This window comes from Berghia stephanieae, chromosome 14 (assembly GCF_034508935.2).
Source record: "Berghia stephanieae isolate SIO BIC M18660-M18661 chromosome 14, UCSD_Bste_1.3, whole genome shotgun sequence".
NCBI classification, from domain to species: Eukaryota; Metazoa; Mollusca; class Gastropoda; order Nudibranchia; family Aeolidiidae; genus Berghia; species Berghia stephanieae.
The window spans coordinates 506,260-525,086 of NC_088373.1; the positions used below are offsets into that span (position 1 = coordinate 506,260).

The window sequence follows — 18,827 nt, forward strand, 5'->3', positions numbered from 1 at the left end:
TAGTAGTAGTAGTAGTAGTAGTAGTAGTAGTAGTAGTAGTAGTAGTAGTAGTAGTATTTGTAGTAGTAGTAGTAGCAGCAAATGCCCTAGTGGTAGTAGTAGTAGTCGTGGTAGTGAAGAAGTATTTGTAGTAGTAGTAGTAGTAGTAGCAGCAGCAGCAGCAGCAGCAGTAGTAGTAGTAGTAGTAGTAGTAGTAGTAGTAGTAGTAGTAGTAGTAGTAGTAGTAGTAGTAGTAGTAGAAGTCTGGCAGGTTTTCATTCATTTCTTTGATGTTCTTTGTCATCCTACTTTTGCAATCACGGTATCATGACTCAATAAACAAACATGGCGGCCGTCATAAGGAAGATGTTTACAGTTGCTAGTTTCCTCTTCATCACAGCTTTTCTCGCCACTCCCGGTCAGTTATAAATAATACATATTTTAATGTTCGAATCTGAGGAATAAAATGATTTTTTATTTTCTAAGCGATATCCGAGGCTAGATGTCTTTCAGACGGATTAGATTATCCTCCCCATATACGGACTATAGATAGTCCTATCTAGACACTTTCACTTACTCTCTAGAAGAGTAAGAGTATGAGTAAGAGTAAGAAGAGTACTGCGAATAGAGATTCCGCCGAATAGAGAAAATCATTATACTGAGGTTACCAATTTTCCGTATATTTATGGAATTCAGCATGTTATAAACCCTCCGTATATTTTCCAATGACCTGCTACTCTGACTGCTAAACGAAAAGGAAGCCGCTATAATTATACTATTATTATACCGCTATTATTTTCGGTGAAAATAGTTTGCTGTCACTGTCAGGCTATTTTCACCGTACGGTGATAATAGCCTGACAGTGTGTGGGAGACTATTTTCACCGTACGGTGATAATAGTGTGGGAGACTTTTTTTTCACCGTCCCGTAATATTTTAGTGGACGATTTTCACCTACGGTGATAATAATAATAGTGTGGGAGACTTTTTTTCACCGTCCGGTAATATTTTGGTGGACGATTTTCACCTTAGAAAATAGCCTGACACACTATTCACCGTACGATGATAATGGTGTGGAAGTGGAAGGCTATATATTCAGTGGACGGTGATAATAGTGTCGGAGACTATATTCACTATAATGGTGTGGAAGGCTATATTCAATGTACGTTGATAATTGTGTGAGAGACTATTTTCACCCTATGGTAATATCTTGGGTGGACGATTTTCACCGTACGGTGAAAATAGCTTGACACACTATTTTCACCGTACGGTAATAATGATATGGAAGGCTATATTCACTGTACGGTGATTAAAGTGTGGGAGACTATATACACTATAATGGTCTGGAAGGCTATATTCACTTACAGTGATAATAGTGTGGGAGACGATTTTCACCGTACGGTGATAATGGTGTGGAAGGCTATATTCACTGTACGGTGATTATAGTGTGGGCGACTATTTTCACCGTACGGTATTATCTTGGTGGACGATTTTCACCATACGGTGAAAATTGCCTGACACACTATTTTCACCGTACAGTGATAATGGTGTGGGAGGCAAAATTCACTATACGGTGATAAAAGTGTGGGAGGCTGTTCACTATAATGGTGTGGACGGCTATATTCACTGGACGGTAATAATAGTGTGGCAGACTTATTTTCACCTTACGGTAATATCTTGGTGGACGATTTTCACCGTACGGTGAAAATAGCCTGACACACTATTTTCACCATACGGTGATAATGGTATCTTGGTAGCTCACAATCTTTGCAGCGTTTGTCTGTGTTGAACCCATGACCTCAAAGAGTTGGGGGGAGTGGCTCAAGATAGACATAGAGATTGAAATCACTTTTCTCGAGTTGTGAATAGCTCATACTCATACAGTGGAGCCACGATCTCCCCGACCAGGTGGAGTTGTTGTACCAGAAAGGTCGCGGGTTCGAGACCCCATCACCGCCACGAAATTGGAAAGCTTCATCGGTAACTGTAACCAATTCTGAATCCACCATCCGGCCTGCATTATTATAGCTTTGGGAAGCCTTCCGAAAGCTCATCGTGCTAAGGCAGGGAACCCAAATATTCGCTCCTAAGAAAAAATACAACCTAGTATACAACCTTTAACTACCCCTAATTGGAAAAACAAACGGCCTCTAGCTATCTCTAAAAGAAAGAAAAACAAAAAAACCCTTGGACTTCTTTGCACTGCATTTTAATACCTCACAAATCAAAATGGCGAACGAGAATCAAAACAATGGTTAGATTAGGAAATTTTAAACTTTCATAAATCTATCAAGGTTCGTTCTATATGATGACAAATTGAATAAATAAACGTCTGACAAAAGGTCCAAAGTGAAAATACAAATTGAAATGCTATAACGAGGAGCTTTCGGGAGCTCTGCAAACTTAAAAATTTTTTTTTAAAAACTCGTCTGCAAGCAGGAAGAAAATGATGTCGGATCGAATTCTAATGGTGCGGATGCTGAGGCTACATGCCACAGTTCTTTTCTTGGCTTCTTATTGGCTAATACATGCGGTGAAAATAGTCTGTCAGGCTATTATCACCGTACAGTGAAGATAGCCTGACACATTATTTTCACCGTACTGGAGTTCAGCACTTCTACTCAAAAATGAGTCGGTCCATGTACTAGATTTTGCGTAAAAGTTCAGTAAATTTTTGCCTCCTGAATTGGCAACCCATGAGGCCTCCCATAAGCTCATGTTTCTTTAACTAACCCTAAGAAAAAATAAAACTAACCTTAGCCTGCCCTCCATAAGGTCCGTTGATTCGATTTGAAATTAATTCCTTCTTTCTATTTCTGACTTTCTTATTTGATGTTATTTTTGTTGTCCTGAACTGAAGCTTAACTTTCACTACTAATTTTCTTCGTCTGTTGAAAAGATCTATGAAATCTATCTATATGAATATATATGAAGATTTATTTGTTGTTTTTTACTCTCCTACCAGCCCTTACTTCACGTGTGAAAAAGAAAATCTATATTGACTTGGATACAAAAAGTGCATGTTTCAAAATTCTGAATGGCACCCATGAAGTTGGCTGTACATGTAAGTGTTCACTCAGATGCTGTTTTGTCTTATTGTTTCAATATTTCATCGCTTTGAAAATCTGTATATTACTTTTAATATTATCTATTATTGCTGCTTATTCTTAGTCTTTAGATACCAGTCTCTCTCAGTTTTTGGGTCACTCGACATGATTAAACCAAGGAAAACTGACGAGAGACTCAATCTTTTAAAATTTATTTGACAATGCCTTTTCATGTCTAAAATTATTTTAAAAAGAAAAACAATCTCTTTGTCACAACCTTTTTTGCCGTGTTAACTGTCAAAGGAGTTTTAATAGCCCGATTGATAGAACACAGAACACTTGTCTCATCTGGTAACGGAATGGTTTAGAATGTGAAATTCTGGATCCAGATAATAGTTTCTAGTATTTTCAGATCCTTAGAACCCCCAGCAGTGTTTTTGGACAAGTGTTGGATCAAGCAGAGAAATCAATCAAACAAAATATCACAATTAAATTTCATAATGGGTGATGTCATGACAGGTTGAAGAATCAAGAGTGGGCAGGGTTTAATGCTACAGTAGTGTGTCACCACTCTATTTATTAGAGACAAAAGAGGGCAGTGCTTTGGAGTATTGTTTTGTGTGGCCTTTTCTGTGATCAAGAAGACGAATGGGCTGGGCATGGTTTAGAGAACAGGCAGACAATGGCAGTTGTAAGGAGAGACTGAGCAATGATATCCATTGCTTTGGGATTGACAACTGTGCATTCTGATCAACGGGTTTGGTAGGGGCTTTGTGTCTCATCACTGCTAATCTCTTTGACTCTTACAAAAATGTTGAGAATAAAAGAGTGAAAGTTAATCCAATCTGAATAAAATGTCGACTTGCATCATTATTGCATTTGTTTGTCAAAATCTATACAGGGATGCCATGTTTTTGTTTCAATCAAATTGCTATGTCTGTGGTGGACTAAGAACAATGTTTACAACAACTTGTTTGAGTTTACCATATATACATGTAAAATGTTGCAATCGTGGACAGGAAACTCAAATTCGGTTAATTGCAACTTGGGTTAATCGCAACATTTTTGCTGATCCCAAGCTGTTGCAATTATCCAGAGTGGACTGTACTTAAATAAAGATAAACAAAAAAAGAGTAGTCTTTCAAGAGCCATCAGGCCCATGGAGCTGGAGTCTATCCCGGTTTCGATAGCATGAAAAAGACAATAGCAATTGCTTGCTACCCTTTGGGTAGGACACTAGTCTTTTGCAAACTACTTTCACCAGATCTAACAGACCCAGATTCCCAATCATCGGTGGGTAGACAGGAAGGAGAGGGGGGCAGAAAATAATCTTGGACTTCATCCGCGGTTGATCTCGGTCCCTTTGCATATGAAGCGGTTGTTTTACCTCCTGAGCTATCTGGACACCCCCCCCCCACTCCAAACCCCAACCACTTAAAGACTTGCATACTATCAAATGGTAGGAAGCAATTTTGTTAAGTCTCCCTGTTTTCCACTTCAGAAAATTGAGGAGCTCAGGCTCCGTGTTCTTTTGGTTTTAAAATATTTATTTATTTATTTATTTATTTATTTATTTTTTTCTATTGCAGCGTCGATGAAGGGCAATGTCGGGACAATCCACTACATCCAGGATGACAGTGACTATGACTGGATTCTGTCCAAGGGTCAACACGACCCCTACGTGGCTTTGATGAATGGGGGTGATTTTAACGGGTGAGTCATAGTGATAGTCGTATGTGGCTGGGTGGTGGTGGTTCCAGCGGTACAGTGTCTTTCTTGTCTCACCACCAAAGTTGAGCGAGGTTAAGTGTTGTCAGTTGCTGGATGGGTGACAGTGATTGTATGTATCCTCTTTGTAGTAAAATAATGGTTGCCCTACTGCTGTCACACACTACACATGTGTTGCCTCCACTGTGTCCTTGTATGTATCCACTTTTGTTGTAAAATAATGGTTGTCCTGCTGCTGTCACACACTACACATGTGTTGTCTCCACTCTGTCATTGTATATATTGTATATATTTTGCGGCTATGTGGTCTAGTGGTATGGAACTCACTTTCGGAAGATCCTTGGTTCAAGCCTTGCTCGGCGCATAGTTGAGTCCTAGGAGAAGGCTCTTTACTCACATTCTGTCACCGTACTCAGGAGTAAAATGAGTACCTGGTCGTTAACAGCGTTGTCTCTGTCTGAAAAAATTGTAATATTGCCTAACAGGCGTCATGTCCTGTCCTAAATGTTAAATGTTGCTGTTGGCCAGGGACCCCTTGTAAAGCGCTTTGAACACAGTTAGTGGATATTGCGTTTTATAAAATCTCAATTTATTATTATTATTATTATTATTATTATTATTATTATTATTATTATTATTATTATTATTATTATTATTATTATTATTATTATTATTATTATTATTATTATTATTATTATATTATTATTATTATTATTATTATTATTATTATTATTATTATTATTATATATTATTATTATTATTATCATCATCATCATCATCATCATCATCATCATCATCATCATCATCATCATCATCATCATCATCATCATCATCATCATCATCATTATTATTATTATTATTATTATCATCATCATCATCATTATTATTATTATTATTATTATTTATTTAGTGATTGTGGAAAATTCTTTTCCTATCTTTTTGTCTTTGGGTTAGGCACTTAACACACTCGGGCTTTAGGCAGTGATGGATGATGTAAGGATTGTTAGCTTAAAAACTGTAATAATAATAATAATAATGATAATAATAATAATAATAATAATAATAATAATAATAATAATAATAATAATAATAATAATAATAATAATAATAATAATAATAATAATAATAATAATAAGACTTTTATTGTCCATGAAGGTAATTTTTCATTTGGTTACAGCATATACATAATGCCTGTTTATATACGCAAACAGACAAGACTGAAAAAAAATAAACACACACACGCACAAATACAAACACAAAAACTGTAGGTAATAGAATGGAGACAAAACATGGTGAATGAAATACTAAAAACGAATGAGAGATGAGAGAATAATGTTGCTTCATTCATCGTTTTTTTATCGATAAAGGGGAAAACCGAAATGTCCATATCATCTGTCTTCATTAGTTCAATTGAAGCTTCCATTCTGTTTGACTATTTATTGTTATTCATTTTTTTTTTCAGACCTTCAAACATAAATAATAATATTAAATATACCACAAACATTTTTATTATAGTTAGCACCATTATTGGCTTACTGTAATATGTTTTTCTTTCTACATGTTACGTGTTGCTGTTGGTCAGGGACTCTTTGTAAAGCGCTTCGAGCACATTTAGTGGATATTGCGCTATATAAAAGCTCTAGTGTGTGTGAGTGTGTGTTCTGTTTTATATCACTGTAAAGCGCTATGACAACAGGGTAAAGTGCTATACTATATAAATTCCATTTATTATTATTATTATTATTAGAGTTCATGTTATATTTTAATGCATCTGTGAACAATTTTTAAACTATTTTTTTCAATGACGGGTAATCAGGAACGTTTCACTGTCACTCTTTCTCGCTTCTTCACAGACCCAATGTGCGTCGTTTGTACAAGTCTAGCCGTGTAGTCGGCATCATGGTCATCAACACAGTCAACGCGTCATCCAGTGATTGGCCAGCCTACCCCTGGCCAGACAAAGGCTTTTCCACACAAGAAAAATGCCCCAATGCCCAATCGGGTGAGTAGTGCTCAGCGTTAAGTTTGGAATTTTATTTTTTTTGTTGGCTTCTTTTAAGCATTGAGGGCATTTATTTTTTGTCTGTCAATTGTGTTCTAACTTAAGGTCATCATATCATGCCCATGGACATCAACAAGCATTTCACTCATATGTTTTAAGGCTTTTCATTGCTAACAATTTTATTTTTTATATACAATAAATGTACACTTGTAAAGCGCTTATACTGAAGCTTTCGAAGCTGCTTAACATGAGCAGACCTGATAAATGCTGAAAGGTAACCTCAATGAGCCTCAATGTCTATGTGGAAAAAAAAAGACATAGTGCCGTGGTGCCAACCTTACGTATAAATTGCGTATTCTTACCCATTTTTGCTCATTTTTGTACACATTTTGCTCAGGAATGTACGTATTAATAAGTTTTTGCTATTTAAGCATTGTTAACAATCACATACTTTTTTTCGTGTACTTAGACACTTGAATCTGTTTGTTAACCTGGACATTCCTTTTAAAAAAATGAGCTTTTGTACAGCGCAATATCCACTAAAAGTGCTCAAAGCGATTTACAAAGGGTCCCTGACTCACAGCATAATATATATATAATATATATATATATATATATATATATATATATATATATATATATATCTTCTAGGATTTGCAACCTGTGCTTGGAAAAAAAATTCTACATCATCACAAAACTGAACATGACAACACTCAGCAGAAGAAACGAACTAACATCTTCATGCAGACGTAGAAACAAACATCTTTTATGTAATCACAAACCACCATAGCAACGAAGCCGGAAAAGCATGAAAGACACAACAATCTACTTTCACTTTCACTTTCTGATGTGAAGGAATGCTCGAAACAATATTGTAGAAGTTGATCATAATTATGCTTAAAATTTTTATTTTATATATATATATATATATATATATATATATATATATATATATAATTAATATATATATATATATAATGCTCACTTTATTATTTTGAAACCAGGCATGTACAGTAACCACACAGACTATAAAAACTGCAAGAACGGAGATTGGAATCCAGCAGGTACTTCTTTAGGTAGGGAAAATATCAACATTCCCATCTTTTCATTGTCCACGGAGAAAGATGTCGACAATATATTGAATAAGGTGAGTGGTGAAATAGATTGTGTGTGATACATACGAAGTAGCTGGAGAAGGTGTGGACTGTAAAAAGTAATAAACAAAAATGAATGAATGAAACAACTTCAAAAAAGAAGAAAATACCAAACACGGAATGTTTCGGGCTCAAAACTCTTCTTCAGCCAACAACAACGTAAAACAAAACAAAACAGTGCTGTCGATCTGTTTAAAAAAAATTACTTTTTTTTAGTAATGTGTTTATGTTTTCATTGTCTTTTTGTTGTTGGCTGAAGAGGGGTTTTGAATCCGAAATGTTCTGTGTTCGGTATTTTGTTCTGTTTTGAAGCTATTATATTCAATTTTTGTAGAATGAAAGAGAGAGAGAGAGAGAGAGAGAGAGAGAGAGAGAGAGAGAGAGAGAGAGAGAGAGAGAGAGAGAGAGAGAAAAATCGGTTTGTTTTGTGTTGTTCCCTTATTTTTATGAGTCACTTTTACTCCCTCTATCTTTCTCTCCATTTTATTGACTCATTTAGGCACCTTTAATTTTTGGTTTTACTTTGTGTTTTATCGTTTACACGAATCCCATTTATCACACCCTTTATTGTCTCCATTTATCATCCCTGATGATATATTCTTTTATTTATCATCTTTCAGGAAATGTCTGAAGACCGAGTTGTTCCGCGAGGCTTATTTTTCATAAAATAGATGTTGCTTTGATTCTGTTTTTTGTATGCATGCTTATTATGTATCATGTAGTGTCGTGATTTTTAATTTTGTTGTTTTTAAACATTTTTATTTTTATTTATGTAAAGCGCCGCAGAGCACGATTAACGTGGATGTTTAGGCGCTATATAAATTCAATATTTATTTATTAATTTCTTCCCGTTTTATTTCCAGTGCTATTTTCCATTCAACCACGGTGCCAAGACTAAATCAACGGGTTACCCGGTTTGCGCAGCCGAAATGAGATCCCGCATGGACGCTGCGGTGAACAGTCGAATCTGTCTCCGTCGGTCGGAGATCTTCATGGTGTCCTTGTCTATGATGTACGGCAGGTTCTGTGACCCTTTAGGAGATCAGAACGTGATCACGACTTTGATGGAGGGCAATGATACACAGGCCCGTAAAAATGATTCCGTTATTTTGGTGGCTGCCAAGGTATTTATTTATTTATTGATTGATTTATTGATTTATTTATCTATTTATCAGATGTCAAATTAAGAAATGAACATATGTGACCAGCCAGATCAAAACAGTATTCAGTCGGCGATGAGCCAGAGTTCAAAAAGCAGTTTTAAATTTATAATCACAAGAAATCTATAAATTATAAATTTATAATCACAAGAAATCTATAAATTATTAATTTATAATCACAAGAAATAGGAAGAGTTCATTTTTAGTCACATTAAAGAATTGGTGCCCAACAGGAGGTCATCCCACTAGGTCGATTGGTATTTGAAGGACAATTTTTCTGGCCAAAATGGTTGAAATGGCTTTTTTTTTTTCTTCAAAGTTTGACTATGGATAAATATAACATTGTCTGCATCGTGTTATTAATGCTGTTATCAATAGCTTAAAGTACAATGACCCAATTTCTTGACGACTTTCCTCAGATTGTAGAATGATAACAGTGGTCAGTATTGTAAATAGACTAGTCATTCTACTACTGGTTGGTTGGTAGGGAATTTGACCTGTCAAGTTGTAAATCAAAACCAGATTGCACGGGTCTCCGAAAACTAAAACTCGTGGTGAAGATTTTTGTAGGGTGAAAACTTCAGTATTATCCATGTATTATGTCTGAGTTTAGTGGCCCTTCAGAGCCATTCGGCCATTGGAGCTGATGCTTATCCCGGTTTCTATAGCATGAAACGGACAATAGCAATTGCTTGCTATCCTTTGGAAAGGATGCTAGTCTATTGCAAAGTACTTTCCACCAAATCTAACGGACTCAGCTACCCATTCACTGCTGGGTGGACGGGGTCAGAAAAAAAAAATCTTGACTGAATACAGGATCAATCTCGGTCCCTTTGCGTATGAAGTGAGTGCTCTACCAACTGAACTATGTCTGAGTTTAGAGGAGTGGGGGGAGGGGGTAGTAAATGGGAAATATTATTATTTCTTGATTCACTTGAGTCCATGTGTATGTCTGAAAATGAAAAGTCAAAGAAATGATACAGTACATAACAATGGTTAAAGAATATATCACAAATTAAATTATATATTACATTTTGGTCATTTTACTGAAATTGACCGGCTTCTGGCAGTAAGTCGTTGACCCCTGCTTGCCAGGTAGAATGGCCCCTTGACCTACTAACTTGAATTCAAACTATGTTACTCTGTGAATTTCATATTTTTATTTAAAAAGTGAAGCATTATAAAAAAATTAAGAAATATTGTCGAGTATGCAAAGTTGTTAATAGGACACTCTGGGCAACTGATGCGGTTTATAGTCTTGTGATAATGTCTCTCTCTAGGTGGGTTATAAGATTGTGATCGCTTTGCCTGAGAGAGAGAGAGAGAGAGAGAGAGAGAGAGAGAGAGAGAGAGAGAGAGAGAGAGAGAGAGAGAGAGAGAGAGAGAGAGAGGATAAATTAATGATATATGATAAATAAATGAAATTTATAGAATGCCAATGTTTATCGAACTTTACAAGATAAAGTTGGCATGAGAATTTTAAGAAAATTAAATGTTACAATTAAAAAAACAAAAACAAGTAAATATTAAATTGCAGATGATTTATTGAGTTATCCTGCCATCAATGGAATATGAAAAACGGGGTTTTGAGAAATTAAGGAAAAGTTAATTTAAAATATTCTGTCTTCAGTCTACACTTGAAGGACTCAGTGGTATGAGCACCTCTAGTAAAGACAGAGAGAGAACCCAAAGTGATGGTGCCTCGAAATAGAATTTGTGTTCCGAGAATTTTATTTAAGACATTTTTCTTTATATAGCGGTGTCTTGTGAGGACTTGTAGAGCCTGCAATTATACCATTTCTTTGATTCAGAATCTTGAATGTTGATTTCGGTTTAGTAATAATAATTTAATAATTTTAAATAATTAAATTAATTTAAATCTAAGTTGGCAGGGAGGTACATACTGTGTCTTCTATCCCCCTAGCTTTGTTTTCCAACTTGCTTTCTGTCTTTGTCTTGGAATGAGATTATTTGGTTTTGTCTTGGCCCTGACCGGATACCCTGGCTGGGAGGGAAACAGTCAAATGTATAGTTAGTTTTGGGAGATGATATTTTTTTCCTTGTAAATCATCTCTCTGTTATGCACTGTATTATGTTTTGTTTATGTATTATATATGATTTGTAAACATTTGAGTGTATTCCTCTTAGTAGGGACCTGCGCTTGTGTCTGGATGAGACTTTTAGGTGATCTCAAACTGAGTACCCTGATAGTGTGCTCTTGGAATCCACATCTATTCCCTATTTGAACCAATTCCCCTTTGTCTGCCTTATTCTTGGATGCTTTAATTGTAATTCTAGACCTTTTTACTATCCCATTTTCTTCCTTTTTACTGGCGCTGATATGACCTTAATGTGTTGCAAGCGCCGTAAAACCCTTAAAAACAAAAACAGCAAACATTAAACTATCTATCCAGGCAGTCATGTTCAAATCGATGACTTTCTCTGTTTCCAACCAGGTGGATTCCACATCGTTATTCATGAACGAGTACGAAGCAGCCGACACCTCCGTTGCCGGGATCGTGACATTGCTGGCGTCTGCTGAAGCCTTGTGGAAGGTCAAGGACACCATCCACAAAGACCCCAATGCCAAGGACATTATGTACACATTTTTCCAAGGGGTCAGTATAAACAATGGAAGCAGATGGGGATCTAGGAAAAGTTGCTTGAATCATTTTTATTATCATAATTATTTTTTCACAAAGTCTGGAAAGACGTGAAATGAGTAGAGAAATGCCAGAAAAAAAGAGAAAAAACCCCCCCAAAACTAGAGCTTTTATATAGCGCAATATCCACTAAATGTGCTCAAAGCGCTTTACAAAGGGTCCCTGACCAACAGCAACACGTAACATGTAGAACGAGACACAACGCCAGTTAGGCGATATTACACTTTTTTTCCGACAGAGACAATGCTGTTGACAGCCAGGTACTCATTTTACACCTGAGTATGGTGAGAGAATGTGAGTAAAGAGCCTTTTCCAAAGACTCCACTATGCCCAGAACGAAGCTCGAACCCAGGACTTTCCGATCCTAAAGTGTCATACCACTAGACCACATAGCCGCACTAAAAATTCATTTTTCAGCAGCTCAATCAACCCAATGCAATGCCGTTTTGGGGTGTTGAGTCTCATATACAGTTATGGAAAAAATAATTATTTGTTTGTTTATTTATTTAATTATTTATTTACTCATCTGTTTCTACTTGTATTGTGCAGGAAACATTTGACTACATCGGGTCCAGTCGTTTGGTTTATGACATGAAGAAAAAGGACTTCCCCTCTTATCCATCAGACCATTCAGCCAAGACTCAGTACTTGCCAAAGGTAATTTTTGTGTCATGCATGACATAATCAGTCGGAAGGTGAAAATTTTGGATTTGCATTTATTTCTGAAAGGATACGCTCCCCAGAGCATTTTAATCTTTATTTGAAGTAAATCGAGTGATTTTTCATGAAATTATGGTCAGATGTATGGGATAGGTATCCAGCAACTTTTCTCAAATTTCATTCTTTTTCAACTTGACTAGCTGTAATAAATATTTAGAAGTGAAATTAAGCTTTGATATTTCTCGAAGATGTACAAAAGGGTTGATTTAATAATTTTTGATAAAATTGACATTCTAACTAAACAGCAATATCTCAGTTCAAACCTTTTCACCGTCCAACTGATTATGTCATTCAATGTAACATATAATGGGGATAAGTGTGTATGAAATGGCTCCAGACAAAGCCAGAAAGAAAAGTTCAAGAACAAAGAAACCATTCCAAAAAATCAGTCTACCTCAACGATGTTTTTTTTTTTTTCTTGGATTTTTCTTTCTTGCTTTGTCTGGCACCGTTTCATACACACGTGTTCAGATCTTTATCTTACACTGATGCCTGCTCCTTAATTTCTCATCTGATACTTTCTATCATGGACAGACAGGTATACGAACGAGGAAGTGTTGGAGAAGGTGAGAAAGGGAAGAATATTGATTAATACTATCAGAAAGAGGCAGTTACGGTTTCTGGGACATGTGTGGAGAAGAGACAGAATAGAAAAGTTGGTAACCTCTGGGATGATCGAAGGAAAGAGAGCTAGAGGAAGACTAAGAATGACTTATTTAAATAACCCAAGAATGGCCAAATGTGATTTTAAAAGCAACACAGATTTCATGCGCACCGCAGAGGATCATGATTCGTGGAGACAGCTGACTGGGAACGTGCTCAAGAGTACAAGCCACGATGGATGATAATGGGGATATAGACTCTTGATTTTTTTATTTTTTTTTTCCTCTTTAAGATTGGGCTTTTATACAATGCATGAGATGAGGTATTGTAATATTATTGGTTGTATTAAAGTACACTATCTTCTGAGCATTAATTAATATCTATTTCTAGACCAGTTATATAGGGCAATATCCACTTAATGTGCTCAAAGTCGATCGATATTTGAAGGATGGTTCTTCTGGCCAAATGGGGTCCCGATAGCTCCACACGCAAAGGGACCGAGATCGATCCCAGGTGCAGTCGTAATTTTTTATCTGATCCCCCCCCCTCACCCTCTGTGTCCACCCAGCAGTGAATAGGTAGCTGAGTCTGTTCGATTTGGCGGAAAGTACTTTGCGATAGACTAGTGTCCTATCCAAAGGATAGCAAGCAATTGTTATTGTTTCACGCTATAGAAACCGGGATGAAGTCCGGCTCCGTAGGCCGAATGGCTCTGAAGGACTACAGAAAATTTTTAAAAACACATAAAAGTACACGATATACTCAGCATCAACTAATATCTAATACTAGACCAGTTATATAGGGCAATATCCACTAAACGTGCTCAAAGCCCTTTAAAAGGGGTCCCTAGCCAACAGCAACACTTTAACATGGAGAACGAGACATTACTATGACTATGATATCTGTTAGGCGATATTTTATTACAATTATTTTTTGCCCTTCCCCCCAGACAAACACAGCGTTGTTAATGGCCAGCTATGATTTTTTTTTATTTACACCAGAGTACAGTGAGACATAGTGAGTAAAGAGGCTTTTCCCAGGACTGAGCTGCACTCTGCCTCAGAGCTACGAGTGTGGAATTAAAGCCCATTGGGTTGTAAAAAAACCCAAAAAGATTAATTGACCCTTTAAAATTAACTATGTTTAGGTTAACTCACTCAACCCTAACACCGACTATATCAGTAGTTTACCGGCGTTACTTTTACCCCATGCCTGTTTATTACATTTTTCTGAGACAAATTATGGGCGTAGTATCAAAGCTAATGTTTTCATTTTCACATGTTAATGGTAGTTCAATATAATAAAACTATCCATGTACATGCTCATTTTTAATACTTTTATCCCAATTTTGAAAAGTAGCAATAATCTCTAGGATTGAGTGAGTTTATGATCAGTGATGAGATCAATTGAGTTGATTGAGCATTAGTTTGCCCCCCCCCCCCCCCCAGATCTGTCTTGGTCTTATCATCGTCATACTCATCATCATTGTCTTCGTCATTATCATCATCATCGTCGTTGTCATCGTCATCATCATCATCATCATCATCATCATCATCATCATCTCCTTCTTTTATTTTACTTCAGGTGGAGTTATCTCACCTTGATCAGATTGTGGAAGTGAATCAGGTGGGCAGACGTGACGATGGAGACAGCCTTTGGGCCCACACAGATCCCCTTGGGAAGGCGCAAGTAGGAACCAAGGTGAGGGAGATGCAGTAGAAATGATTTCATTCAAATTTAATGCTGGATGGACTGAACGTTATGAAAGATCAAAGCTGAAAGTGAAAATTTTTTTTTTTAAATCATGACTTTATCTAAGAAAGAAAAATCACCTAGCTTCTTAAGGTGACCATTTGATATGAAAATGTATATTTTATTTTGATGTCTTGTTCAAAATATGCAAATGTATAAACATTTTCAGGATGGAACTAAATAAACTAAAAAAAAAAAAATTAAAAAAAAAAAATAGAAACAAGCAAAAAAACTTGAGCATTTCGTTGTCTTCTTCTTCTTCTTCTTCTTCTTCTTCTTCTTCTTCTTCTTCTTCTTCTTCTTCTTGTTCTTCTTCTTCTTCTTCTTCTTCTTCTTCTCTTCTTCTTTTCTTCTTCTTCTCTTCTTCTTCTTCTTCTTCTCTTTCTTTTCTTCTTCTTCTTCTTCTTCTCTTCTTCTTCTTCTTCTTCTTCTTCTTCTTCTTCTTCTTCTCTCTTCTTCTTCTTCTTCTTCTTCTTCTTCTTCTTCTTCTTCTTCTTCTTCTTCTTCTTCTTCTTCTTCTTCTTCTTCTTCTTCTTCTTCTTTCTTCTTCTTCTTCTTCTTCTTCTTCTTCTTCTTCTTCTTCTTTTCTTCTTCTTCTTCTTCTTCTCTTTTCTTCTTCTTCTTCTTCTTCTTCTTCTTCTTCTTCTTCTTCTTCTTCTTCTTTCTTTGATTGCTATCTTCATATTATTGCTAAACATTTTCCTACTAAATCTATTTACATACACTTGTTAATAAAAAATTTTCTTCTTTCTCTCTCTACTTCTGTCTTCTTCATTCTGATCTTCTTCTTCTTCTTCATCTTTACTTTCTTCTTCTTCTTTTCCTTCTTACTTCTTCTTCTTTCTTCTTCTTCTTTTCTTCTTCTTCTTCTTCTTCTTTTCTTCTTCTTCTTCTTCTTCTTCTTCTCTTCTTTCTTCTTCTTCTTCTTCTTCTTCTTCTCTTCTTTTCTTCTTCTTCTTCTTCTTCTTCTTCTTCTTCTTCTTCTTCTTTTCTTCTTCTTCTTTTTCTTCTTCTTCTCTTCTTCTTCTTCTTCTTCTTCTTCTTCTTTTCTTCTTCTTCTTCTTCTTCTTCTTCTTCTCTTCTTCTTCTTCTTCTTCTTTTCCTCTTCTCTTCTTCTCTTCTTCTTCTTCTTCTTCTTCTTCTTCTTCTTCTTCTTCTTTCTTCTTCTTCTTCTTCTTTTTTTCTTCTTCCTTCTCTCTTTTTCTTCTTTTCTCCTCTTCTTTTCTTCTTCTTTTTCCTCCTTTTGGATCGGAAGGTCCAGGGTTCGAGTCTGCTTGGCTCATAGTTGAGTCCTTGACAAGAAGGCTTTTTACTCACTTTCTCTCATTGTATTCAGGTGTAAATCGAGTACCTGGCCGCTAACAGCGTTGTCTCTGTCTGAAAAAAATTTGTAATATCACCTAACAAGTGTCTATCTCGTTCTATGTTAAGTGTTGCTGTTGGTCAGGGACCCTTTGTAAAGTCCTTTGATTACGTTTAGTGGATATTGCGCTATATAAAAGCTCACATTAAAATTTTTTTTTTGTTTAATATATCCAGGTTCAGGAAATGATCTCTGATTTGCAGTCGTTTTCCAAAGAAGCCAGTCTGTCAATCCAGAAAGCAGATCCCGACCTGCCCCTCCCACCAGCGTCGGCCCAGAGTTTTCTGAAGCATCGCCTGGACATCCCTGCCGTAGTGTTGACAGATCATCAGAAGGCCTTTACCAACAAGTGGGTTAACACTCTCCTTACCAGATTCCCATAGTGGGCAGGGGGGTACATACTGTGTCTTATAACTGTTTTCCAACATGCTTTCTGTCTTTGTCTTGGAATGAGATTACTTGTTTTTTTCCTGGCCCTGGCTGGAGTCCTAGCTGGGAGGGAAACAGTCAAATGCATAGTTATTGTTTTGGGAGATGATATTTTTTTCCTTGTAAATCATCTCTCTGTTATGTATTATTATATTTGTTATTTTCAATTTATAATGTAAGCATTTGAGTGTATTCCTCTTTTTTGGGTTTTGTGCTTTTGTCCGGATGAGACATCTAGGTGATCTCAAACTAAGCACATTGGTGGTATGCTCATTGGAATCTACATCTGATCCCTATTTTTTTCCCAGTTCCCCTATGTCTTACTTTTTCTTGGGTGCTTTAATTGTAATTCTAGAACTGTTTACTATCCCACTTTCTTCCTTTTTACTGGCGCTGGTATAACCTAAATGTTTTGCAAGCGCCGTAAAACCCTTAAAAACAAACAACCTTAGCAGATTTTCCCCAAAACTTCACATGCAACTAACACAAAATATACTTTTTATCACTTAGACATAATAGCAGTAAAATTCTTGCGATACATAATTTCTTTAGCAAAACATGCTCTACAACACACTGTTCATTTTCTTAAAATTTTGTGATGTACAAAAGAAAATTGAATAAGAAAAATGTTGACTGTATCAAAACGAATGTGACGAGTTTCCTATAGTTGGTATGGAGAGGGTTAATGACTATCCAGACATACTAATAAAACAAAGAGAACGAAAACGGAAAATTTTAACAATTATTCACGATAAATGTCACCACGCTCGTAATGTGTTACATTTAAAAAATAAAATCTGCTGCTTATGGAAGTTCCATAACTTGTTCCAGAACAATTTTCATTTAACATTCCGGAAGAGGAATGGAGCCTGTTAGGTGCTAATGTCATTTTTGGATAAAGGCAAACCTGTTTCACACCCCTGTGACCACAGGGTTATAAGGCTGTCTCTGATAAGATGAGGAAATTTTGTACAAAACGTCTTTCCTAGGGAATATTTCAAAGGTGTCCAAGGACTGTCTGAAACCTTGGAATAACAACATTGATAATGATGATGATGAGGATGAGGATGATGATGATAATTTAGTAATAATAATAATAATGATAATATTAATAATGATCATTTAGTAATGATAATAATAATAATAATAATAATAATAATAATAATAATAATAATAATAATAAATAATAATAATAATAATAATAATAATAATGATGATGATGATGATGATGATGATGATGATGATGATGATGATGACAGCAGTGGTGGTGGTGATGGTGGCGGTAGTGGTGGTGATGATGATGATTTTCTAGTCTCAGGTTGTCTCAGCCGGAAATACACATTTGGCAAAAGGAGAAAACTGTCCATGCTTTCCATAAGACTTCCACAAATCAGAAATTGGTTACAAAATGGATATGAGCCAGTCAACCATTGTATGGCATTTCTCTCATCTCAGGTACTATGCAAGTCGCTTTGACCTTCCCAACTTCATCAACGCTGATGGTTTCCCACCCAATAGCACGGCCAAGGAAAAATATGACTTTGTCACCAAGCAGGTAATTATCCCAGTCTATGTGTGCTAAACCACAAATAACTATTATTATAATTATTATTTGATACAGTGCCGGTATCCACAAATAGTGCTCAAAGATGCTTTACATTAGTTTTTTTGGTATCACACAATTTCATTCATTTGACTACGAAATCACCACAACAGTCACACACACACACACACATACACACCACACACACACATCTTGTCCGAACTTCACGTATATAGAATCACGATAAGCAGAATGGAAAAGATTGGTTTTTAAATGTCGTTTAAAGACTGGTAAACTTTCACATTGTTGGGTTTTATGTGGTAAAGAATTCTATACTATTGGAGCTGAAAATGCAAGTCACGCTCAGCAAACTTTGTTCTTCATCATCATCATCATTGCCTTTTTCACCCTGGGTCAGGGTATAGGCCACAGAGAAACAGTTTCCATCCTTCTCTATCCTGAGCTAACTTTTTTATCTCATTCCAGGTCTTACCACTACTCTGTATATCAGCTTCTTTAATTCTTCTCCATGTTCCTCGTGGCCTTCCCCGTCCAATACTTTCTTTGTTATAGAGTCCTTTCGGCTTTGTCTGTTGTCCTTCATAAATTCTTTGTTCTTGGGATGTTTTTTTTTTCCGTTAGCGAAGAGCTGGCTATTGTTTGTTGTCCTTTGGATAAGACAACA

The 18,827-nt window shown here is 36.1% G+C and overlaps 1 protein-coding gene across 3 annotated transcripts in view; it reads left to right on the forward strand.

Annotated features, from left to right (window-relative positions):
* The first annotated feature begins 300 nt into the window (after window positions 1-300).
* LOC144960016 (nicastrin-like) overlaps window positions 301-18,827 on the forward strand; it is a 45,991-nt gene continuing 27,464 nt past the window's right edge. For 2 of the 3 annotated variants that reach the window (XR_013642740.1, XM_078892962.1), the window contains exons 1-11: window positions 309-397; window positions 2,944-3,042; window positions 4,615-4,738; window positions 6,607-6,755; window positions 7,760-7,902; window positions 8,773-9,033; window positions 11,526-11,687; window positions 12,282-12,389; window positions 14,640-14,756; window positions 16,347-16,519; window positions 18,055-18,154. Coding sequence is in view for 2 of the 3 variants with exons in the window: in XM_078892962.1 (XP_078749088.1) it covers window positions 325-397; window positions 2,944-3,042; window positions 4,615-4,738; window positions 6,607-6,755; window positions 7,760-7,902; window positions 8,773-9,033; window positions 11,526-11,687; window positions 12,282-12,389; window positions 14,640-14,756; window positions 16,347-16,519; window positions 18,055-18,154 (1,509 nt within the window). In the remaining variant the exon portion in view is untranslated. Of the gene's footprint in view, window positions 398-2,943; window positions 3,043-4,614; window positions 4,739-6,606; window positions 6,756-7,759; window positions 7,903-8,772; window positions 9,034-11,525; window positions 11,688-12,281; window positions 12,390-14,639; window positions 14,757-16,346; window positions 16,520-18,054; window positions 18,155-18,827 lie in introns of all 3 variants that reach the window. The other variant, XM_078892961.1, reaches the window with a different exon arrangement.